General features: G+C 43.4%; 3 protein-coding genes across 7 annotated transcripts in view; 2 read left to right on the plus strand and 1 right to left on the minus strand.

Moving 5' to 3' along the window:
- Nucleotides 1–21,408, minus strand: part of STRN3 (striatin 3) — a 129,996-nt gene extending 108,588 nt beyond the window's left edge. For all 4 annotated transcript variants that reach the window (XM_054448290.2, XM_054448288.2, XM_054448289.2 and 1 more), the window contains exon 1: nucleotides 20,822–21,408. In XM_054448290.2, coding sequence (XP_054304265.1) covers nucleotides 20,822–21,103 — 282 coding nt within the window. In that variant the 5' untranslated portion in view covers nucleotides 21,104–21,408. The remainder of the gene's footprint in view (nucleotides 1–20,821) is intronic.
- LOC129012546 (intraflagellar transport protein 20 homolog) lies at nucleotides 13,547–13,738 on the plus strand. The gene has a single exon (XM_054448295.1). The coding sequence runs from the start codon at nucleotides 13,547–13,549 to the stop codon at nucleotides 13,736–13,738; it is 192 nt and encodes a 63-aa protein (XP_054304270.1).
- The window catches only part of AP4S1 (adaptor related protein complex 4 subunit sigma 1), a 66,797-nt gene continuing 64,806 nt past the window's right edge, over nucleotides 20,379–22,369 (plus strand). The window contains exon 1 of one of the 2 annotated variants that reach the window (XM_054448294.2): nucleotides 20,379–20,703. The gene's annotated coding sequence lies outside the window, so the exon portion shown is untranslated. The remainder of the gene's footprint in view (nucleotides 20,704–22,369) is intronic. The other variant, XM_063651500.1, reaches the window with a different exon arrangement.

The raw sequence follows: 22,369 nt of genomic DNA on the forward strand, positions 1-22,369 counted from the left end.
CACAGGTCTAAAACAATTTAGAAGTTAATTTTGCCAAGGTTAAGGACATGCCTGGAAGAACTAAACAGGGAATCCCAGAAACAGTCTGGTCTGTGCCTTTTCTCCAAAGATGATGCTGAGGGCTTCAGTATTTAAAGGGAAAAAGTGGGCTAAAGGTGAAAAGAGGAAAGGAATGGTAATCCGCATGTTGCAAGAAAAAAGGAGCAGCACCGGGCACAGTGGCTCACCCCTATAATCCCAGCACTTTGGGAGGCCGAGGCGGGCACATCACGAGGTCAGGAGTTCAAGACCAGCCTGGCCAATATGGTGAAACCCTATCTCTACTAAAAACACAAAAATTAGCCGGGCATGGTGGCGCACACCAGAAGTTCCAGCTACTCAGGAGGCTGAGGCAGAAAAATCACTTGAACCCAGGAATCGGAAGTTGTAGTGAGCCGAGATCGCGCCACTACACTCCAGCCCGGGCGACAGAATAAGACTCCTCTCAGAGAGGGGATGGCAGGGGAGGGGAGGGGAGGGAAAGAGCAAGTAGGAGAATAGTCAATTATGTATTTGTCTCACAATCAGTAAATGGCACCTTACATAAGGTAAACATAGAGTAGCTACCTGTGGAAATATTTAACCTTTTATCTGTAGCTATCTACTTATAAACAAAAGGAACGGCAATTTCTTACATGACACAGCTTTTAGCTTAATATTTTTCCTTTGGCATAGTGAATTGGGGTCTCGAGTTTTTAGTTTCCTCTCACAATACTAATGGAGACATAAGAGAGAATTGTGAAAAGATTCACTAACAGATGACTTGAAGAAATCTGACACCAAAGAATTCAGCAGGGATAGAACATCCTGCAGGCAGGCTCTACTCAAAATACAAGAATGATAAACTCTATTTTTACATAGCTAAAATTTTTTAAATCACAAGGATGAACATCAGACAGAAAGTTATCTGGAGAGTCGGATTGTAAGTACAGCTCAGAAAACCTAGCTGGGCACAGTGGCTCACGCCCGTAATCCCAGTACTTTGGGAGGCCGAAGCGGGTGGATCACTTGAGCTCAGGAGTTCAAGACCAGCCTGGCCAACATGGTGATACCCATCTCTACTAAAAATACAAAAATTAGCCAGGTGTGGTGGCACATGCACACTTGTAATCTCAGCTACTCAGGAGGGAGGCAGGAGAATCTCTTGAACCTGGGAGGCAGAGGTTGCAGTAAGCCGAGATCGTGCCGCTGCACTCCGGCCTAGGTGACAGAGCGAGACTCTGTCTCAAAAAAAAAAAAGAAACAAACAACAAAAAAAGGCACTCTGAGGAAACCAATAAATCATGGAAAGAAAAATTCAACAACAAAAACTCTACTATGCTCAAAAAATTCCATTATATAAAGGTAATACCACCCTTTAAAAGAAATCTAGACTGGGTATGGTGGCTCATGCCTGTAATCCTAGAACTCTGAAAGGCTGAGGCAGAAGGGCAGCTCTTGAGCCCAGGGTAGCTCTTGAGACTGGCCTGGGCAACACAGTGAGACCTTGTGTTTACTAAAATTAAAAAAGTAGCCCAGGCGTGGTGGCTCACACCTGTAATCCCAGCACTTTGGGAGGCCAGGGCAGGCGGACCACCTGAGGTTAGGAGTTCGAGACCAGCCTAACCAATATGGTGAAACCCTGACACTACTAAAAATACAAAAAAAAGGCTAGGTGTGGTGGTGGGCACCTGTAATCCAGCTACTCGGGAGGCTAAGACAGGAGAATCACTTGAACCTGGGAGGCAGAGGTTGCAGTGAGCTGAGATCGCACCATTGCACTCCAGCCTGGGCAACAAGAGTGAAACTCCATCTCAAAAAAAAAAAAGAAAAAGAAAAAGAAATTCAAATAACACATACCAAAAAAAAGGATCTAGAATCAGAACAGCATCAAACCTTTTGAAACAGACATGAAAGTTCAAAGACAGGAGAAACATCTTCAAAATGTTAATGTAGCCTGGTGCAACAGGGCAGGCCTGCAATCCCAGCCACTCTGGAGGCAGAAGTGGAAAGACGCACTTGAACCTAGGAAGTCCAGGCTGTAGTGGGCTATAACTGCACTTCTGAATGGCGACTGCACTCCAGCCTGGGCAACAGAGTAAGACCCTATCTCTAAAATAAATAAAGGTAAATAAAAGTGTATTTCCAAACTACCAATCAAGTGTGAAAATAAAATACAGACATTTTTTAAAAGAGGTTAAGTCCCTAACATTTACCTCCTATCCAACTTTTCTCAAGAAACAATTAGATAACATTTCAGCAAAATCAAAGAGTAAGCCAAGAAAGGGTCCAATAAAAAGAGATTTCCAGAAGGATCGCAGCAGACATTAGCTTCAGAATAATAACTTGATACCAAATCTTGAGAACAAGTCTACATCAGAGCAAGAGAATGGATAGCTCTAGAAAGCAAGTCTTCTCCTCCCCCTCCAAGCACATACACAAAAGGCAGAACTGGTAGACAATGTGATGTGCTTGGGAGTCTTTAAAAACCCTAACAGTTGTAGCATCTTTTGGAAATATAGCAATACATACCTAGAAAATGAGGCAAATTAAAAAAGGAGGCAAATAACTCCAAATAAAACAAAATATACAGAAAAGTAACCACAGTATACATCTTAAGAGTTACCTATACTGGAATATTATCTACATTGGAATATGATGAAAGGAGATATAAGAGGTGTAATAAATCCTACTAACATAGTAAGAACCCAAAAGGTAATGTTCAATATTGTCAGATGGTCAGGTGCAGTGGTTCACATCCATAATTCCAGCAACTTAGGAGGCCAAGGCAGAATTGTTTGAGGCCAGGAGTTCAAGACCATCCTAGGCAAATAACAAGACTCCAACTCTACAAAAATTAAAAAAAAAAAACAGCCAGGTGTGATGTCATTCACCTATAGTCTCAGCTATGGGGAGGATCGCTTGAGCCTACGAGTTCAAAGTTACCGTGAGCTATGATCCCACCACAGCACTCTAGCCTAGGCGGCAGGGTAAGACCCTGTCTCTGAAGTAAATAAAAAATTGGGCCTGGCGTGGTGGCTCACACCTGTAATCCAAGCACTTTGGGAGGCCGAGGCAGGCCGATCACCTGAGGTCAGGAGTTCAAGACCAGCCTGGCCAACAACATGGTGAAACCAAGTCTCTACAAAATAAAATTAGCCGGGCATGATGGCGGGTGCCTATAATCCCAGCTACTCGGGAGGCTGAGGAAGGAGAATCACTTGAACCCAGGAGGTGGGGGTTGCCAAGATCAAGCCGTTGCACTCCAGCCTGCGCAACAGAGCGAGACTCTGTCTCAAAAAAAAAAAAAGAAAAAAGAAAAAATTGGCTGGGTGCAGTGGCTTATGCCTGTAATCCTAGCACTCTGGGAGGCTGAGGCAGGTGGATCGCTTGAGTCAGGAGTTCAAGACCAGCCTGTACATCATGGCCAAACCCAGTCTCTATAAAAATATTAAAGCTAGCTGGGCGTGGGAGTACACGCCTGTAGTCCCAGCTGCTCAGGAGGCTGAGGTGGGAGGATCATGTGAGCCCAGGAGGTCGAGACTGCAGTGAGCCATGATTACACTACTGCACTCTAGCTTGAATGACAGAGCAAGACCTTGTCTCAAAAAAATAAATGAATCTAAAAATTATATATTGCCAGATAGGATATTTAGCAGCATCATTTTTTAAAAAATGCCAGGGACAAGACATAGTGGTAAGTCTATTATTTAAATATAAGTAAATACCACAAGAGTTGAAAGTGGTTGCTTCTGGAAAGCTGGCCTAGAGAGGTGGACTAAGTAGGGAACAACCATTTTGGCTGTAAGCATTGTAGTATTTGCGTACGTATTCTTTCAGTAAAATTTAGAAACGGCTGGGTGCAGTGGTTTACACCTGTAATCCCAGCACTTTAGCAGGCCAAGGCAAGTGGATCACTCAAGGTCAGGAATTTGAGACCAGCCTGGGCAACATGGTGAAACCTTGTCTCTACAAAAAATACAAAAACTAGCTGGGTATGGTGGCACACACCTATAGTCTCAGCTACTCAGGAGGCTGAGGAGGAAGGACCACTTGAGCCCAGGAGGTTTAGGTTGCAGTGAGCCGTGATTGTACCACTGCACTCCAGCCTGGGAGACAGAAAGAGACCCTGTCTCAAAAAAAAAAGAAAAAAAATTAAGAGAAACAGTATTTTATAAACACACACAAAAATGTAGATCTACGTATACTGAAATAAAACAATATTTAAAATAAATTAACTTAGTATGAGTTTCTTTTGTATCGATATATTCATCCCAACAATTATTTATTGCAACAATTATATTACTACCAGGCACTAGACATGAAAGGATATGAGATGACATAGCTATACACACACACCAATACATAGATATAGTTGTATATCAGGTTTCCCAACCTCGGCAATTATTAACATTTTGGGCTAATATTTTATCTGGGACATGGAGGGCTGTCCTGTCCATGTTTAGCAGCATCCCTGTCCACTCTCCACTAAATGCCAGGAGCACCTGCCTCCAACTGTGATAACCAAAAATGTCTCCAGACCTTGCCAAATAAGTGTCCCATGGGAGCAAAACTACCCCCGCGCCCCAGTTGAAAACCACTTTTGCATTTGTACGGAAAAAACTCTGAAAAGACATGCACCCAAAAATACAGCAGTGGTTGTTCCTGGAAAATCAGGATTACAAAAAACCATTGCCTTTTTTTTTTTTTTTTTTTTTACATTTCTGTAACTTAATTTTCATATAAATGTATTACTTTAACTACAAATAAAAAATATTAAAAACTAATATAAAAACTCTCAAAATAAATAGAAGTGGCTAAACGTAAACACAAAAAATTTTAAATACATCATAAAATAAAATCTTAGTAAGTAATAAAGCATATTTGACAGTTTCTAAACAATCAGTAAAAAAGAAGCCAGGTGCTGATATCATGCCTGTTATTCCAGCATTTTGGAAGGCTGGGGTAGTAGGATTGCTTGAGACCAGGTATTCAAGACCAGCCTGGGCAACATACTGAGACACCATCTCTATGAAAAAAAATTTTTTTAAGTAGCTGGGCATGATGGTGTATGCCTGTAGTCCCTGCTTCTGAGGAGGCTGAGGCAGGTGGATTGCTTGAGCCCAGAAGCACAAAGCTACAGTGAGCCATGATTGATAACATCCCTGCACTCAAGCCTGGACAACGGTATGAGACCCTGTTTCTAAAAAACAAAAGTAAAATAAAAAACAAAAGAAGAAATCAGTAAAAAAGGAAATAGGAAAAAGACAAACTAGTCTATAAATTCATTAAAACACATTTGCTTTGTTTTATAACTATTTTTTCAACAATGACTATGTATTGGCATAAAGAATTCACTCCTGAAACTTATCAATTTTAATAAAAGAAAATAATCTATTTTATAATGTTTGGTGGGTCATTTTTTTAAAATAAGGAAAAAAGAAATGTTTCCAATAATCCCATCACCAAAAAAACGCAAAGTATTTAAAAATATCTGAACTTTTTCAAATAGCTGATTTATGGCACACAAAACTTATTTTTAGTTTACCGTAAGCATTGCATAGTCATTAAACATTCTTCATAAAATTTATTCATTTCGAAGGGATAAAGTACTCCCCCCCCCCCCCCCCCCCCCCCCCCCGCCACAGTGCATTAATCTCAGGCAATGATTCATTTTAACTGAAGTACCAGGTGTGCTGGCTTATGCCTGTAATTCCAGTACTTTGGGAGGCCAAGGCGGGTGGATCACCTGAGGTCAGGAGTTCGAGAACCAGCCTAGCCAACATGGCGAAACTTTGTCTTTCCTAAAAATACAAAAATTAGCCAGGCATGGTGGTGGATGTCTGTAATACTAGCTACTCAGGAGGCTGAGGTGGGAGAATCACTTGAACCCAGGCGGCCGAGGTTGCAGTGAGCCAAAATTGCGCCACTGCACTCCAGCCTGAGTGACAGAGCAAGACTCTGTCTCAAAAAATAAAACAAACATTTTAATTGAAGTGATTTCTCTGATACTCCATTTCCCATGACAGGGAGGGGAGACAAAATTATAACCTAATAAAACCCAGAAAGTTTGTTTTCATTCCAGTATCAAATGAGGGCTTGACAAACAGTAGTAATTTACTCTATCCTGTGGACTTTTTCTCCATCTGGTGGACTTTTTCTCCTAGTATATACACACCACAAAAATTGTAAGTCAAGCTCTCATCTCTAACAGTTTAACGAGATGTCCTCAGCAATTTCACTTATTTAGCAAATATTTGGCAGACATCTATTATGTAGCAGACCCTTTACTCTCACACTGGGTATACACACCTGTAATTCCAGCAGTTTGGGAGGCTGAGGCGGGTAGATCACTCAAGGACAGGAGTTCGAGACCAGCCTAGCCAATATGGCAAAACCTCGTCACAACTAAAAATACAAAAAATTAGCTGGGCATGGTGGCGCACGCCTGAAATTACAGCTACTCAGGAGGCTGAGGCACGAGAATTGCTTTAACCTGGGATGTGAAGGTTGCTGTGAGCTGAGATCATGCCAATGCATTCCAGCCTGGGCGACAGAGCAAGACTGTGTCTCAAAAAAATAAAATAAAATTGCAAAACATGTTAAGTGCTAACAAGGAAATGACCAGGGAGCAGTTACATATGTAAAATAGAAAGATTCATAAAAACAGAGGCTAGAATCTCAATCCCCAACCCTTTTTATTTATTTTTATTTATTTATTTTTTATTTTTTTGAGGCAGTGGCTAACGGATGTAATCCCAGCACTTTGGGAGGCCATGGCGGGAGGACCACCTGAGGTCAGGAGTCGGAGACCAGCCTGGTGAAACCCTGTCTCTACCAAACATGGTGAAACCCTGTCTCTACCAAAAATAAAAAAAAATTAGTTGGGCATAGTGGCAGTCACCTGTAATCCCAGCTACTTGGGAGGCTGAAGCAGAAGAATCATTTGAACCTGGGAGCCGGAGGTTGCAGTGAGCCGAGATCGCGCAACTGCGCTCCAGCGTGGGCGACGGAGTGAGACTCTGTCTCAAAAAAAAGAAAAAGAAAAAAGCAACACAACAAATACTACTGCAGGCCACTGTGAAATATTTTTGTTATCTGAGATAACTATCAGTGTCATATTGTTACCCTTATCCATTGTTACTCTCTCATATTATTTCTCTTTCAACCCACTTCATCCTGTTAATTATCTTTGTTTTCTTTCTCACTCTCTATTCTCCAGGACTTCGGTGAAAGATAACTTAAATAAAAGCAAGCCCCAGTTAACAGCTTTCAAAGCAAAAACATCCTAAGTTCAGATTTAAATGCAAACCATGAAATAAAGTGTTACACAAAATTTTAAGCTTTTCACAACTGCTAACAACTCTAACAACAGCAACAAAAAGGAAACACAACAGAGTTTGAGGCAGCAAGACTGCTCACACATTTAGGAAAGAACACAGCTACAAACGTTTTATGAAAATTTAACACAACTGTCCAGCAACAGTGGATTAGGTGGATCAACTATGGCCTATCTACACGAAATACTATGCAGCTGTTAAAAAGAAGTGAGGATGTAGGGCCGGGCGCGGTGGCTCACGCCTGTTATCCCAGCAATTTGGGAGACCGAGGCGGGTGGATCACGAGGTCAGCAGTTAGAGACCAGCCTGACCAACATGGTGAAACCCTGTCTCTACTAAAAATACAAAAAAACGAGATGGGTGTGGTGGTGGGCACCTGTAATCCCAGCGACTTGGGAGGCTGAGGCAGGAGAATCACTTGAAACCTGAAGGCAGAGGTTGCAGTGAGCTGAGATTGTGCCACTGCACTCTACCCTGGGCAATAAGAGCAAAACTCCGTCTCAAAAAAAAAAAAAAAAGAAGTGAGGATGCTCTCTATTAGCAGGTTTGGAATGATCTCTCAACATGTTAAATGAAAAAGTAAAGTAGGGAGGGAATAGAGGTTCATGCCTATAATCCCAGCACTTTGAGAGGCTGAGGTGGGCAGAATGCTTGAGCTCAGGAGTTCAAGACCAGCCTGGATAACATAGGGAGACCCCCATCTCTACAAAACAGTAACAACAACAAAATTAGTCAGGTGTGGAAGCATGTTCCTGTAGTCCCAAACTTTGGAGGCTGAGGTGGGAGGATAACATAGGGAGACCCCCATCTCTACAAAACAGTAACAACAGCAAAATTAGTCAGGTGTGGAAGCATGTTCCTGTAGTCCCAAACTTGGGAGGCTGAGATGGGAGGATAACATAGGGAGACCCCCATCTCTACAAAACAGTAACAACAGCAAAATTAGTCAGGTGTGGAAGCATGTTCCTGTAGTCCCAAACTTGGGAGGCTGAGGTGGGAGGATCAATTGAGCCCAGGAGGTAGACGTTGCAGCGAGCCAAGATCGCATCACTGCACTCCAGCCTCGGCGAAAGAGTGAGACCCCCATCTCAAAAAAAAAAAAAAAAAATTATAGTGAAAAATAGGTTATATAGTTTGCCACATTGTACCAGAAAAGGACGAAAACATATTTGCTTTCATTTACCTACATAAAAAACACTAGAGAGGGACACACACAGACTAAAAAAAAAGTAGTCGATTACTAACTTGGCAGTGGGGGTGGTAGACAGGATCATGGTGAGTATAAGACTTAATTTTGAACCACATATTACTTATTCAAAATATAATTTTTTTTTTAAAGAGGCAGAGTCTTTTACCAGGCTGAAGTGCAGTGGTGTGATGATAGCTCACTACAACTTCAAACTCCTGGGCTCAAGCAACCCTCTCCCCTGAACCTCCAAAGCTAGGACTACAGGTGCACGTCACTATGCCCGGCTAAATTTTTTCTTTTCTGTAGAAAGAGGCGGGGGGGTCTCACTATGTTGCCCAGGCTGGTCTCAAACTCCTGGTCTCAACCAATCCTCCTGCCTTGGCTTCTCAAAGCAATCATTATTATTATTTTTTTTTTGAGACAGAGTCTCAGTCTACTGATCAGACTAGAGTGCAGTGGTGCAATCATGGCTCACAGCAGCCTTGACCCTTGGGCTCAAGCGATCCTCCCGCCCTGGCTTCCTGAGTAGCTAGGACTACAGGTACAACACCACTGTGTCCAGCTAATTTTTTAATTTTCTTGTAGAGACAGGGTATCATTTTGTTGCCCAGACTGGTCTTGAATTTCTGACTTCAAGTTATCCTCCTGCCTTGGTCTCCCAAAGTGCTGGGATTATAGGAAGGAGCCTGTAAGTGTCCTGAAAGTGCAAAAATTGTTGTTGTTGTTGTTTTGAGACAGAGTCTTGCTCTGTTGCCCAAGCTGGAGTGCAGTGACGTGATCTCGGCCCACTGCAACCTCCGCTTCCCGGGTTCAAGTGATTCTCCTGCCTTAGCCTCCCGAGTAGCTGGAACTACAGGCGCGTGACACCACACCCTGCTAATTATGGGGTTTCACCATGTGGGTCAGGCTGTTCTCGAACTCCTAATCTCGTGATCCACCTGCCTCGGCCTCCAAAAATGCTGGGATTACAGGCGTGAGCCACTGCGCCCGGCCAAAGTACAAAATTTTTAACAGGAATTTTTACGTCTTTTTATAAAGTCTATCTAAAAGTGGTCCAAAATTTTACTTTACATTTATAATTGCTTTAATTCTAGTCTTTTAAATCTTGTTCACTGAAACCACTTAGGTGTAATGCTATCTCAAGGTAATACCAATACCTTGTGTTTACCTTGGTTCCACTGAACACAAGGTACTGGTACTACCTCGAAACAGCATTATATATTGGTCAAAAGCACATCCTTTTTTAACCTTTTTTTCTTTTTCATTACAAGAACACAAAACCACTTAAAAAAAAAAAAAAAAAACAGGGTCTCACTCTGTTGCCCAGGCTGGAGTCTGTCACCCAGGCTAGAGTACAATGGCGCAATCTTGGCTCACTACAACCTCCACCTCCCAGGTTCAAGCGATTCTCCTGCCTCAGCCTCCCAAGTAGGTGGGATTACAGGCATGCGTCACTATGCCCGGCTAATTTTTGCATTTTTTTGTAGAGACAGAATTTCGCCATGTTGGCCAGGCTGGTCTCAAACTCCTGACCTCAAGTGATCCGCCCACCTTGGCATCCCAAAGTGCTGGGACTACAGGCGTGAGCGCCACCGTGTCCGGCCTCACAACCACTTTTATTTATTTTTCATTAGTTTCCTTGAAGGGTATTCTGTGTCCAGTAGCCTTACCAGGAAGGCTGCTTCAGAATTTGACACAAACCATGCCACTGTTTCCACAGGTATGAGTTGCATTTCCCCAATTACTATAGTTTTGTTCCGTTTGCCTATGTTATTCTTTGCTTTATACACATAAGCACATCTCTTTAATAGAATTCAGTTTCACCTTGGGCTTAAACACTTTCAATTTTTTTTTTTTTTTTTTTGAGACGGAGTTTCATTCATCACCTAGGCTGGAGTACAATGGCACAATCTAGGCTCACTGCAACCTCCGCCTCCCAGATACAAGCAATTCTCCTGTCTCAGCCTCCTGAGTAGCTGGAACTACAGGCATGCGCCATCACACAGAGCTAATTTTTTGTATTTTTAGTAGAGACAGGGTTTCACCATGCTGGCCAGGCTGGTCTCGAACTCCTGACCTCAGGTGATCCACCCGTCTCGGCCTCCCAAAGTGCTGGCATTACAGGCATGAGCCACCGTGTCCAGCCAACATCTTCAATTTTAAGAAGAGGTGTATGCTCCTTTTGGCTCTGCAGACCTTACTTATAGCCAGGCCTTGGAAAGCAGCTGCCAAGACATTTACTTTTAGAAGTTCAGTTCTGTTCCCAGCAGGCCTCTACAGAACCTTGTGAGACAAGGACTCCCTCTGTCACCCAGGCTGGAGTGCAGTGGGGTGATCATGGATCACCGTAGCCACAACCTCTGGGGCTCAAGCAATCCTCCATCTCACTCCTCCACCACGTAGCTGGGACTTCAGGCACATGCTACCATGCCTGGCTTCAATACTGTTTTTCATTAGGGGAACGTAAATTTAAAACAGTGAGATACTACTACATAACTACCAAAACGGTTAAAATCCAAATCACTACAACTCCAAAAGCTGAAAGTGGAGCAATAATAATTCTCACTCATTACTGGTGGGAATGCAAAATGGTACAGCCACTTTGGAAGATCATTTGGCAGTTTCTTACACAATTAAATATAATCTTACCATATGATCTAACAATCACACTCCCTGGTATTTACTCAAATTACATGAAAACTTAAACGTCCACACAAAAACCTGCACATGGATGTTTACAGCCTTTACTCATAATTGTCAAAACTTGAAAGTAACCAAGATACCCTCCAAAAGGTGAACAGACAAACTGTGGCACATCCATAAATTGAATATTGTTCAGCACTAAAACGAAATAATCAACCCATAGAAAAGACAAGGAGAAGCCTTAAATACACTGCTACTAAGTGAAAAGGCTACATATTATATGATTCAAACTAAGGCAACCCTCTGTATCCAAGGGTTCCCCATTCACAGATTCAAACAATGGCAAGGCAAAAATATTCCGGAAAAAAAATAAAAATATATATATATTTTTTGAGACAGAGTCTCGCTCTGTCGCCCAGGCCAGAGTGCAGTGGCACAATCTCGACTCACTACAACCTCCGCCTCCCAGGTTAAAGCGATTCTCCTGCCCTCAGCTTCCCAAGTAGCTGGGATTACAGGCGCGTGCCAACACACCTGGCTAATTTTTGTATTTTTAGTAGAAATGGCGTTTCACCATATTGACCAGGCTGGTCTCAAACTCCTGACCTTGTGATCCACCTGCCTTGGCCTCCCAAAGTGCTGGGATTACAGTCATGAGCCACTGTGCCCAGCCAAAAAATAATCTTTAAAAATTATAGCAACTAGCCAGGTGCAGTAGCTGACACCTGTAATCCTAGCACTTTGGGAGGCCAAGGATGGCAGATCGCTTGAGCCCAGAAGTTCAAAACCAGCCTCAGCAACTTAGCAAAACTCTGTCTCTAGAAAAAATACAAAAATCAGCCAGGTGTGGTGGCAGGTGCCTGTAGTCCTAGCTACTCAGGAGGCTGAGGTGGGAGGATCACCTGAACCCGGAGATTGAGGCTGCAGTGAGCAGTGATTGTTTCACTGCACTCCAGCCTGGGTGACAGACTGAGACCCTGTCTCAAATAAAAATTTTTAAAAAGTGTAACAACTATTTACATAGCATTTAGATATTAGATAATTATAAGTAATCTAGGCCGGGCACACTGGCTCACGCCTGTAATCCCAGCACTTTGGGAGGCCGAGGCGGGCAGATCACGACGTCACGAGATCGAGACCATCCTGGCTAACAAGGTGAAACCCCATCTCTACTAAAAATACAAAAAATTAGCCGGGCAGTGGCGGGCGCCTGTAGTCCCACCTACTAGGGAGGCTGAGGCAGTAGGATGACGTGAACTCAGGAGGCGGAGCTTGCAGTGAGCCAAGATCGCGCCACTGTACTCCAGCCTGGGCGACACAGTGAGACTCCATCTCAAAAAAAAAAAAAAAAGTAATCTAGAGATTTAAAATATACAGGAAGATGTGCATAAGTTATAAATTCATTGTACTGAGGGCCTTGAGCATCTGAGATTTTGTATCCTGGAGGAGAACTCCTGGAACAAATTTCCCCCAAGGCTACCATGGGAAGGTATATGAATGTATTCTGGAAAAGGCAAAACTTTGGGGTAGGGGACTGCTTGTACTTTCTGCTAAATTTTGCTGTGAACCTAAATTGTCTTATGAGGGGCAGTGTGTACACACAAAAGCGAGCATACACAGTTATTCAGGCTGGGCACGGTGGCTCACACCTGTAATCCCAGCACTTTGGGAGGCCTAGGCGGGTGATCACTTGAGGTCAGGAGTTCAAGACCAGCCTAGCCAACATGGTGAAACCCCGTGTCTACTAAAAATACAAAATAACTAGCTGGGCATGGTGGTGCATGCCTGTAATCCCAACTACTCAAGGGGCTGAGGCAGGAGAATTGCTTGAACTCGGGAGGCGGAGGTTACAGTGAGCTGGGATCGTGCCCACTGCACTCCAGCCTGGGCAACAAAACAAAACTCTGCCTCAATTTAAAAAAAAAAAAGGAAATTAATTTAAATAAATTTAAAATCATTTTGTTAAAAAAAAAAAAAAACCTTAATAAAAATATATTTCAGGTCATGGGTGAAGAGTCTCTGTAGTCATGGCAACAGCCGAGGCAGGCTGCCTGCATACCAGCTGCCAGTGATGGGGAGAAGCTGCCAGTCTACATCAGCCTGGGCCATAGTAAGCTGCTGCCACGGGGCCAGCAGGGTGGGCACCATGTTGCATTCATCTCTGTACCCCCAGCATCTAGCAGTGTTGGCATGTAGTGGGCACTCAAAGAAATGTGTGTTGAATGAACAATTCCTGTGACAGGCAAGCGAACTTTATTCTTTCTCGACCCTTGTTCCTATGACACACCTCCTCCTGACTGTCACTGTCACTCCTTCAGAGCAGAGCTTCTCTAGGGAACCTGGATGGGAAACAACTATGGTAAAGGACATCCTGGGTGAAGAGGGATTGCACTTTGATGAGTTGAACAAGCTGTGGGTGTTGGACTCAGAGGTTACCCAGCAGACCATAGAGCTCAAAGAAGAGTGTAAGAACTTTGTGGACAAAACTGGCCAGTTTCAGAAAACAGTTGGTGGTTTAATTGAGCTTGTTGATCAACTTGCAAAATAAGCAGAAAATGAGAAGATGAAGGCTATGGTGCTCAGAACTTGCTCAAATCAATAGCAAAGCAGAGAGAAGCTCAACAACTTAGAACTCAGTAACTTCAAGCACTAACAGAAGAAAAAATTTAGGCAGGGCATAGTGGCTCACACCTGTAATCCCAGCATTTTGAGAGGCCAAGGTGGGCAGATCACCTGAGGTCGCGAGCTCGAGACCAGACTGGCCAACATGGTGAAACCCCATCCCTACTAAAATTCAAAAAATTAGTCGGGCATGGTGGCACACCTGTAATCCCAGCTACTCTGGAGGCTGAGGCATGCCAGGCATAGTGGCTCATGCCTTTAATCCCAGCACTCTTGAGACGCCAAGGTAAGAGGATCACTTGAGGCCATGATCTCAAGACCAGCCTAGACAACATAGAAAAACCCCATCTCTACTAAAAAAAAAAAAAAAGTAGCCAGGCGTGGTAGCACGTGCCTATAGTCCAAGCTATTTGGGAGGCTGACGTGGGAGGACCATTTGAACCCAGGAGTTTTAAGGCTGCAGTGAGCTACGATCGCACCACTGCATTCCAGCGTGGGCAACATAGCAAGACCCTGTCTCTTAAAAATAAATAAAATAATAGAAAATAATAATAATTTGGAATGGACAATGAATGGATAGAAGTACAGGTAAAACAAGACTGATCATGAGTCATTACTATTTAAGATGAGTGACAGATTTGTGGGAGGTCACGATACTATATTATTTTCGTACGTTTGAAACTTTTCATAAAAAAATTAAAGGAGAGTTATACATAATACAATCATATTTATGATAAAAAGGATAAACTGTTAAGAGGGGCAGTGGATGAAACAAACCTGTCAGGAGATTATCTCAAAGAATTCTGGCAGCAGGAGTACTCTGAACTAAGGCAATATTAGTACAGAAACAAAAAGCACAGATTAAATCAGTTACTTCCTTAGGTCAGCAGTCAGGCTTCATGGGCATTCTAAGCAAAATTTTCTTACCCTTTTTGAAAAAAAACTAGAAGAGGCTCCATAGCATTCATAATATATGCAAAGGGGACTATACAATCCCCCCAAAAAATCAAGAATCAGTGGATTAGAATATATTTTAGGATACTGATGTTATCTATATAACTTAGCCTTTTGAATCATTATAGTCCAGTTCACTCATTTTCTTTTTTTCTTTTTTAGATACAGGGTCTCACTGTTGCCCAGGTTGGTCTCCAACTCCTGGGCTCAAGTGATCCTCCCACTTCAACCTCCCAAAGTGCTGGGATTACAAGCGTGACAGATCTAAAAGTATACATTTAGGAACTTTATGAGAATTAAATGTATTGAAGAACCAAAAATAATGTCAGCCATATAGAAAGTGTTCAACAGGTCAGGCGCAGTAACTCATGCCTGTAATCCTAGCACTTTGGGAGGCCAAGGCAGGCAGATTACTTGAGGTCTGGAGTTCAAGACCAGCCTGGCCAACATGGTGAAACTCCGTCTCTACGAAAAATACAAAAATTAGCTGGGCTTGTTGGTGGGTGCTTGTAATTCCAGCTACTCAGAAGACTGAGGCATGAGAACTGCCTGAACCCAGGAAGTGGAGGTTGCAGTGAGTTGAGATAGCACCACTGTACTCCAGCCTGAGTGACAGAGCGAAAACTCTATCTCTAAAAAAAAAAAAGAAAGTGCTAAATAAATATTAGGTATTATCTGAAACTCCATTACATATACAGGTTTCCTATCACCATCTATTCTCTCAGCATTCTGTTAATTTGTTGTTTGTAACATTTTATTGGCCAGGCATGGTGGCTCATGCCTGTAATCCGAATACTTGGACTTTGGGAAGATGAGGTGGGAGAATCATTTGAGCCCAGGAGTTCGAGACCAGCCTGGGCAACAAACTGAGAACCCATCTAAACTAAAAATAAAAACAGCTTGGTGTGATAGTACATGTCTGTAGTCCCACCTACTCGGGAGGCTGCAGCAGGACGATCACGTGAGCTCAGGCAGCTAAGGCTACAGTGAGCCATGTTGGCAGCACTGCACTCCAGCCTCGGCAACAGAGCAGGACCCTCTCTTGAAAAAAAAATAAAATTATTTCTAGAGTATAAGCTCCCTGAGGACAAAGTCTTTGTCTCATACATCATTATACACCTAGGATCTAGCACAAAATTGCACTCAGATATCACCAAATAATCATGCTGGAATCAATAAAACTCACAGGCCATATGCAGGGGGAAGGTTCAATGACCTCTACAGTACTAGCGACGGGGAGGATAGTGTTAACTTTAATGTGGCAAGGAATAAAGAATGAGCAAGTGTGTTTTGTCAAGGGGAAGAGGCAGGCACTTGAGATTAACTGAATGGATGCATTGAATTGGAGGTAGAAAAACTAAACAGGAAGTTAGAAATACAAGGGACATCTGGACGCCAAAAATCTAGCAGTGGTTAAGAACATGGCCTCTACAGGCAGTCTAAGTTTAAATCCCAGTTCTACTGCCTCCTAGTTGCATAGATTACTTAACCTTTGGGCCACGATATGCCAGTGTCAGAAAAAAGAAAAAAAAGACACCAATTATACCTGTATCAACCTCACTGAGTTGTTTTGAGAATTAAATGAATACTGAATGAATTAAATGAATACTGAAATACTGAAGCACTGAAATAACAATTAGGAAAGAGTAAATAAATGCTAGGTATTATTAAGATGGTACATAGTAGCTAAAAATCTGATTCTGAATATACAGTGAAAACATAAAATAGAACCAGAACCCCACATAACAACAACTGGGAACAAAAGAAAGAAAACATATGAAGAAAAGTAATAAGTGGACGACAGGAAAAACAGAGTGGAAGCAAAAGAAAATAATTTTGAAGAATTTGTTAACAGCAGAGTGTTGGTTAAGTACATATGGTTTATAAGGCCAAAGGATTTGGCAATTTGAAGGTCAATCATGAACAGAAAACATAGTGTTCTACAAAGTGTTTAGAAGGGAGGGGAGAAGAGAGCGAAAAGGCACACTATAAAGTGGGGTTAATGGGTAGTGGAGGAGCATAAAGAGAATTCTAGATCAGTGGTCCCTAAACTTCATTTCAAGGGCTTCAAAAAGAAACAGGGAATCTGACGCAAAGTAGTGGACTCCCTTAATACTATCAATAAATTTTTTTTTCACTATTATCACCATCATCTGAAAAAGAAAATGCCTAACAGTAAAAATGTATGAAGGCTAAAAATCCCAGAAAGGGAACACCTTTATGAAAAATCACTGTCGGCCGGGTGCGGTGGCTCACACGCCTGTAATCCCAGCACTTTGGGAGGCCAAGGTGTACAGATCACGAGGTCAGGAGATCGAGACCATCCTGGCTAACACAGTGAACCCCCGTCTCTACTAAAAATACAAAAAAATTAGCTGGGCGTGGTGGCAAGCACCTGTAGTCCCAGCTACTCGGGAGGCTGAGGCAGGAGAATGGCGTGAACCCGGAAGGCGGAGCTTGCAGTGAGCCGAGATGGCGCCACTGCTCTCCAGCCTGGGCAACAGTCGAGCGAGACACCGCCTCAAAAAAAAAAAAAAAAAAAGAACACAAACTCTGACTACATTTTAGCTATGTCATATTTTTACACTTGGCAAACAAGCATTTTGTATATACCCAAAATCCACTTACTACATACAAACTATAAAGAAAAATATAAGGACACATTAGCAATATATATAAACTATGCCTTGCAGCAGCATCACGGGCGCTCAATAAAACTTTATTGAAATACACTCAAGTGGTGTAGGCCACGCAATATTAGATGAAGAATTACAAGTCAGATTCCACTCTATAAAAAAGTGCTAAGACAGTACATAATGGTTACAAGAGTGGTAATATGACCATAGGCTTTGGAATCAGACAGACCTGGGTTCAAATCTCAGCTGCAATACTTTATGGCTAGGTGACCTTGGCAAAATGATTTAACCTACCTAAATTTGTCTCCTCACCTGTAAAATAGGAATACCCACCTCATAAGGTTATAGTGCTGATTAAATGGCAGTTTCTAACTTTTAGAAGTCGTAACATGATAGATGTTGCTGCTTAAAGATCCTTAAGTTAGTAGGAGATATTTTGCTTAGACCTACTTGATTTCTTCATTTTTAAGGGGAGAATCTCCTGAATTTTCTATTTTCAGGGTTTTCAAAAGCTGGTCTGGAATAGTGATTTGCAAATCCTAGTGTCTTTTTCATGACAAGATTTTAATGACTCTACTATGAAATTACAAAAAAGCAAAGTGTAGTGTAGTGATTTTTCTCTTTAACAGGCACTACTGTGAAGAAAGAATCACTTGTAGAACTTTAAAAAATATGCAGGCCTCTTATCCTCTGGAGATTTGGATTGATCTAGGGCTTGAAGGAAATGGACTGTCTGTGGAATTTTGGTAATTCATGTTATATAAAAGTTAAGAAACCACTGTCCTACGACCTTACTAACAATGCTTTACCTGAGTCCAAGGTAAGGAAGAATCAGAGACAGAAGAGCTTCAAGACGTGATCCTTTGGTTTGGTTCCAAGTTTCTAAGACAGACCTTTACTCTAAATTCTTTTTACAGAGAACAGAATCATACTGCAAAGTTCCTTTTAATATCTTTCCCAAAGCCAGGGAAAATATTATTCCTCATTAAAATTTTACATCAATATGGGGTATTCCTTAAGTTCTTCATGTTCTCTATTGAAACTATTCAATAATTAACACTTTAAAAATATGTGTAGATGACAGTGCACCGGAGACTGTACATAATAATATGTAAGTTGTCTTATTTCTAGATTGTCTTTCTTAAAAATAAGTTTAAGTTTACAGTAAAAATCCACTGATGCTTCACTACACCCTCCCACAAATATGTATTCAACACATACATTTTAAAATACGCATCTCACAAGCAATGTCAGTAGACTGAAGGCACCTAAAGCAAATTCAATATTCCTGATGCAAACTAGAAAGCTTATTAACTAAGTTAACCCAACAAAACATTTTAAATATATAACTCAAAAAAAAAAAAAAAAACCAACACCATCATGAACATTTTATTCCAAAAGAATCAGTATGAAATAAAGAGTCTAGAAACACTGTAGGACTTCTTCAAAACAAGAAAACAAACAAAAACTTAGGATGGCTAATAACAGTACTGTACCAATAGAACTGAAAGCAAGCAAGCAAGCAAAAGGAATCTTCCTTCAAACACTTTGCTGCTGCTGTTAAGAAGGCCTAGAAGGGAAAGCAAATGCTAGAGCAGGCAATAAAGGCTTCTTTAATATATAGTATAGGTTTTACTAATTTGGGCACAAGATATCTGTCTTCTCAGCTGCTTACATTAGTGAAGTTTATGGGTAAAAATGCAATTGCTAACTTGAAGAGTGTTAAAATCCAAACTTGCATACAATATAGTACAAAGGTCTAAGAAACCATAGCAGGGACTGGTGAAGTATTATTTAGTGAGCTTAGGCCTTACTGCATTTGTCAATCCAAATTTTAAAAACAAATGCCTTACTAACTTTACTCACACAGAAAATTAAGTTTGCAGTATGTAGTAGAAAGCTGTATACCAACAGAATTCTATAAATTTTAAGTATTTTAAAGCAGACTGTACACAACTTAAACCAGTTTTGACTTCAGCTTTTTTAAAGTTATGTAATTTTAAAGCCCAATATTATATCAAAACACAATTGTAAAGCACTGAAATGACTAACAAGTGTTACATTAAGACTTCATACAGTGTCAAACTACCCAAATATTTTTTACTTTTGAAAAGTTTAACTTCACCTACTTTGTGGAGTCATATAAAAGTTTACTAGTTCAGAACCAAACTAAAGAGATGCATATTTGAGGACACCCTTTCTAGTTAATCCAATCCTCCTCCTTTCAGCACTACATTTGCCTAACTATTCACCACAGGCATATGACATATATGACAGCAAATACTGCTTACCTCCTAAATATACAACAGTCTGAAGAACAGGTGCAATACTATTTAGACGCATGCTTTTTGCTTCTAAGCCTAAATTTGCCCTGGAAAGGTATTTAAAAATAAACACAAATACTCAAGAAAGTTGAATAATCCTTTCAAAAAGATGCAGCAATTTTGAGATCCAGGACATGAGCTGTTAACTACCAACAGCTTCCAAATGTGCAGCTTATCAAAGGTTCACATTATGAGGATCGAGTCAAGCTCAACTATGAAAGGTCCTGAGAACATCTCACTTTGCTTCTCCTGCAAAAGTAACATGATATAACTACGTTTCACTTCAAGCGAATATTAAATCTCTTCAGTCGTTTCATAAATACATCATCGATCGTCTGGTTTGGTTTTTTTATGGATAAACAAAGGGATGGGGAAAGCAGATCTAGTGAAGAGTACTGTAAAAACAAAAATTCAGTGCTGAAAGCGTTGATGAGTCATTAAGTAAGGAATAACTACAGAGAATCCAAGTGAGTAAGGCAGCATCTCAGGTAAGAAAGTACTTAAAGTTGACGATGGGAAATAAAACTTCACAGGTCAGTCCCAAGTCACTGTGCACCCTAGCAGCCCAGGAAAGAAGCGTGGCTGTCAAGGAGCAAGTGCGTACCAAGTCTGAGGAAGGGGGCCAGATACGCCAAATCGGAAAGGGGGGTGGTCCGGAAAAGGGGGGTAAGATGCCTATCCTAGTCCCTCTCTTCGGGCTCTTCATCTCAAGAGGAACAAACAAGAGCAAACTCAGTGTCGAGAGACCCCAAACCGGACTCTCCCACAGAGAGGTGCTCGGTCCCGAGCCCCGGAGGCCCGGGAAGGCCGCCTCCGGAGGAGCCCCCGCAGACGCCATACTAAAAGCCAAAATGGCTGCCCCGAGGAGGCCCGCACCGCGTAGCTAGTGAAGGTTGGGGAGCAAGCTTCTGCGGGAAAGAGGGAGGGGGACTCCAGGAAAAGCCGTTGAGAGGACCATCACAACCGGAGCAGCACAGGTAGGTTCCGCTCGGCCTCCCAAGGCGCCGGCTCCGGCTGAGGGAAGTCCCCGGCCCCACCCCCCAGCCGGGAACCCAGCCGCCGCAGCCGTCCCGCACACCGACCCCAACGAGGTACCTGCAGTTCGGCCCGTTCCACCTCCCAGTGCGCCCGCTCCATCTCGAACCGAGCCCACTCGTGCTGGATGTAGTGCAGTATCCCCGGGATAGTGTACTGCTGCGGCCGGGACAGCTCGGGGCCTGCCGCGGGACCCGCTCCCTCGGAGGCCGGAGGACCCCCGCCGCCCGCCGCTCCGTTCCCCCCGGGCGAAAGGCCCAGGTTCCCCCCAGGTCCCTGCTGCTGTCGGGGAGGGGCCGCCATCCCCGGGCCGCCACCACCGCCTCCGGCAAGCTCGTCCATTGTGTGTGGGGCCCCGGCCGGGGCGCAGGGTGAGACGCCGACAGCTGGGGGAAGGGCCGGAGAGGGTGGCCCCGCGCTGGCTGCGGGGCGGAGGCCGGCCGGGAGAGGGGCGGGGAAGGGGTCGTTGCTGTGTGCCTGCCGTGGGTCAGAGCAGGGAGCTGCCGGCCGCCGCCATTACAATCCCTCCTCCATCTGCCCGTCTCACTCACTCACTTTAGGGGAAGGGGGGGCCGCGGCGGGAGGGGTGGGGGGAGAGTTGGGAAGGGGATAGGCGGAGGGCCGTCACTAGCGCACAGCATGCTGGGTAGCGAACGCAGCCTCACGCTTAATCGCCAAATAGAGTCCGGCCTCACCCTACGCCGGCGCACTGAGAACGCAGCCCGGTCGCCGTTAGAGGGCGGGGAAAGAGCTCGGGCTCCGCCCCTAGGCCCTCCCTCAGACCCGATCTGGTGTCTGGCCGCAGCTACCGGACGCCGGGGCTCCGACTCTGACTTTTGGAAGCGAGGCGGCCTTAGGCTTCCTGGTTATCAGTTTCCTTCGAGCAGGCCGTCCCCAGGCGCTGTTTCCTTCCCAAGGGTCTCTCACCCGTGTGCCGGCCTTCTGAGCTGGTTGTTAACCTGGCTGGTCGCTCTGGCCGACCGCAGCCCGTCTCGGATTCCTGACGTTTCTTTTTCATTCTTTGAGTGTTTCAGGCAGTCCCAAGGGTGGGCCCTCTTTCCCTTCCTGTCACTCGCTCTGTCTCTGGTTTCTTAGAACCAGTCAGTTCTCTTCTGGCAAATAGCTAAGATCCTCCGGCTGTGGTTACTGATTCCTCGTCTCCGTCCTGAGCCTGGGCTTTGGTCCCATTTCTATGCGCTCGGTCGCCCGTCGTAACTTATTCCACTTTGCGTCCCCTCTTCTTTCCTTTTCTGGAATGGGTTGTGGGGGGGTTGGGAGAGGGGGAGGAGCGATTGTTTTTTTTCTTGGGAGAAGAGGTAGTGAATTCCTTTAGATCTTGACGATGATGAGTAGAGAGAGAAAAGTTTGAAGGAGACTGGCTAGACTAGCAATTTGATACGGTAGAAATGAATGGGCTCACAAATATTGTCATCAATAGACTGTTTTGATCGAAACAGAAAATAAAAGCACTGTGAGTACAACTTAAAATCCCAGATAAATGTTCTCCTGGGTCATTAAATGTTTAAGTGAATATGGCCGGGCGCGGCTGCTCAAGCCTGTAATCCCAGCACTTTGGGAAGCCGAAGTGGGCGATCACTTGAGGCCAGG

The sequence above is a fragment of the Pongo pygmaeus genome, chromosome 15, assembly GCF_028885625.2.
Source record: "Pongo pygmaeus isolate AG05252 chromosome 15, NHGRI_mPonPyg2-v2.0_pri, whole genome shotgun sequence".
NCBI classification, from domain to species: Eukaryota; Metazoa; Chordata; class Mammalia; order Primates; family Hominidae; genus Pongo; species Pongo pygmaeus.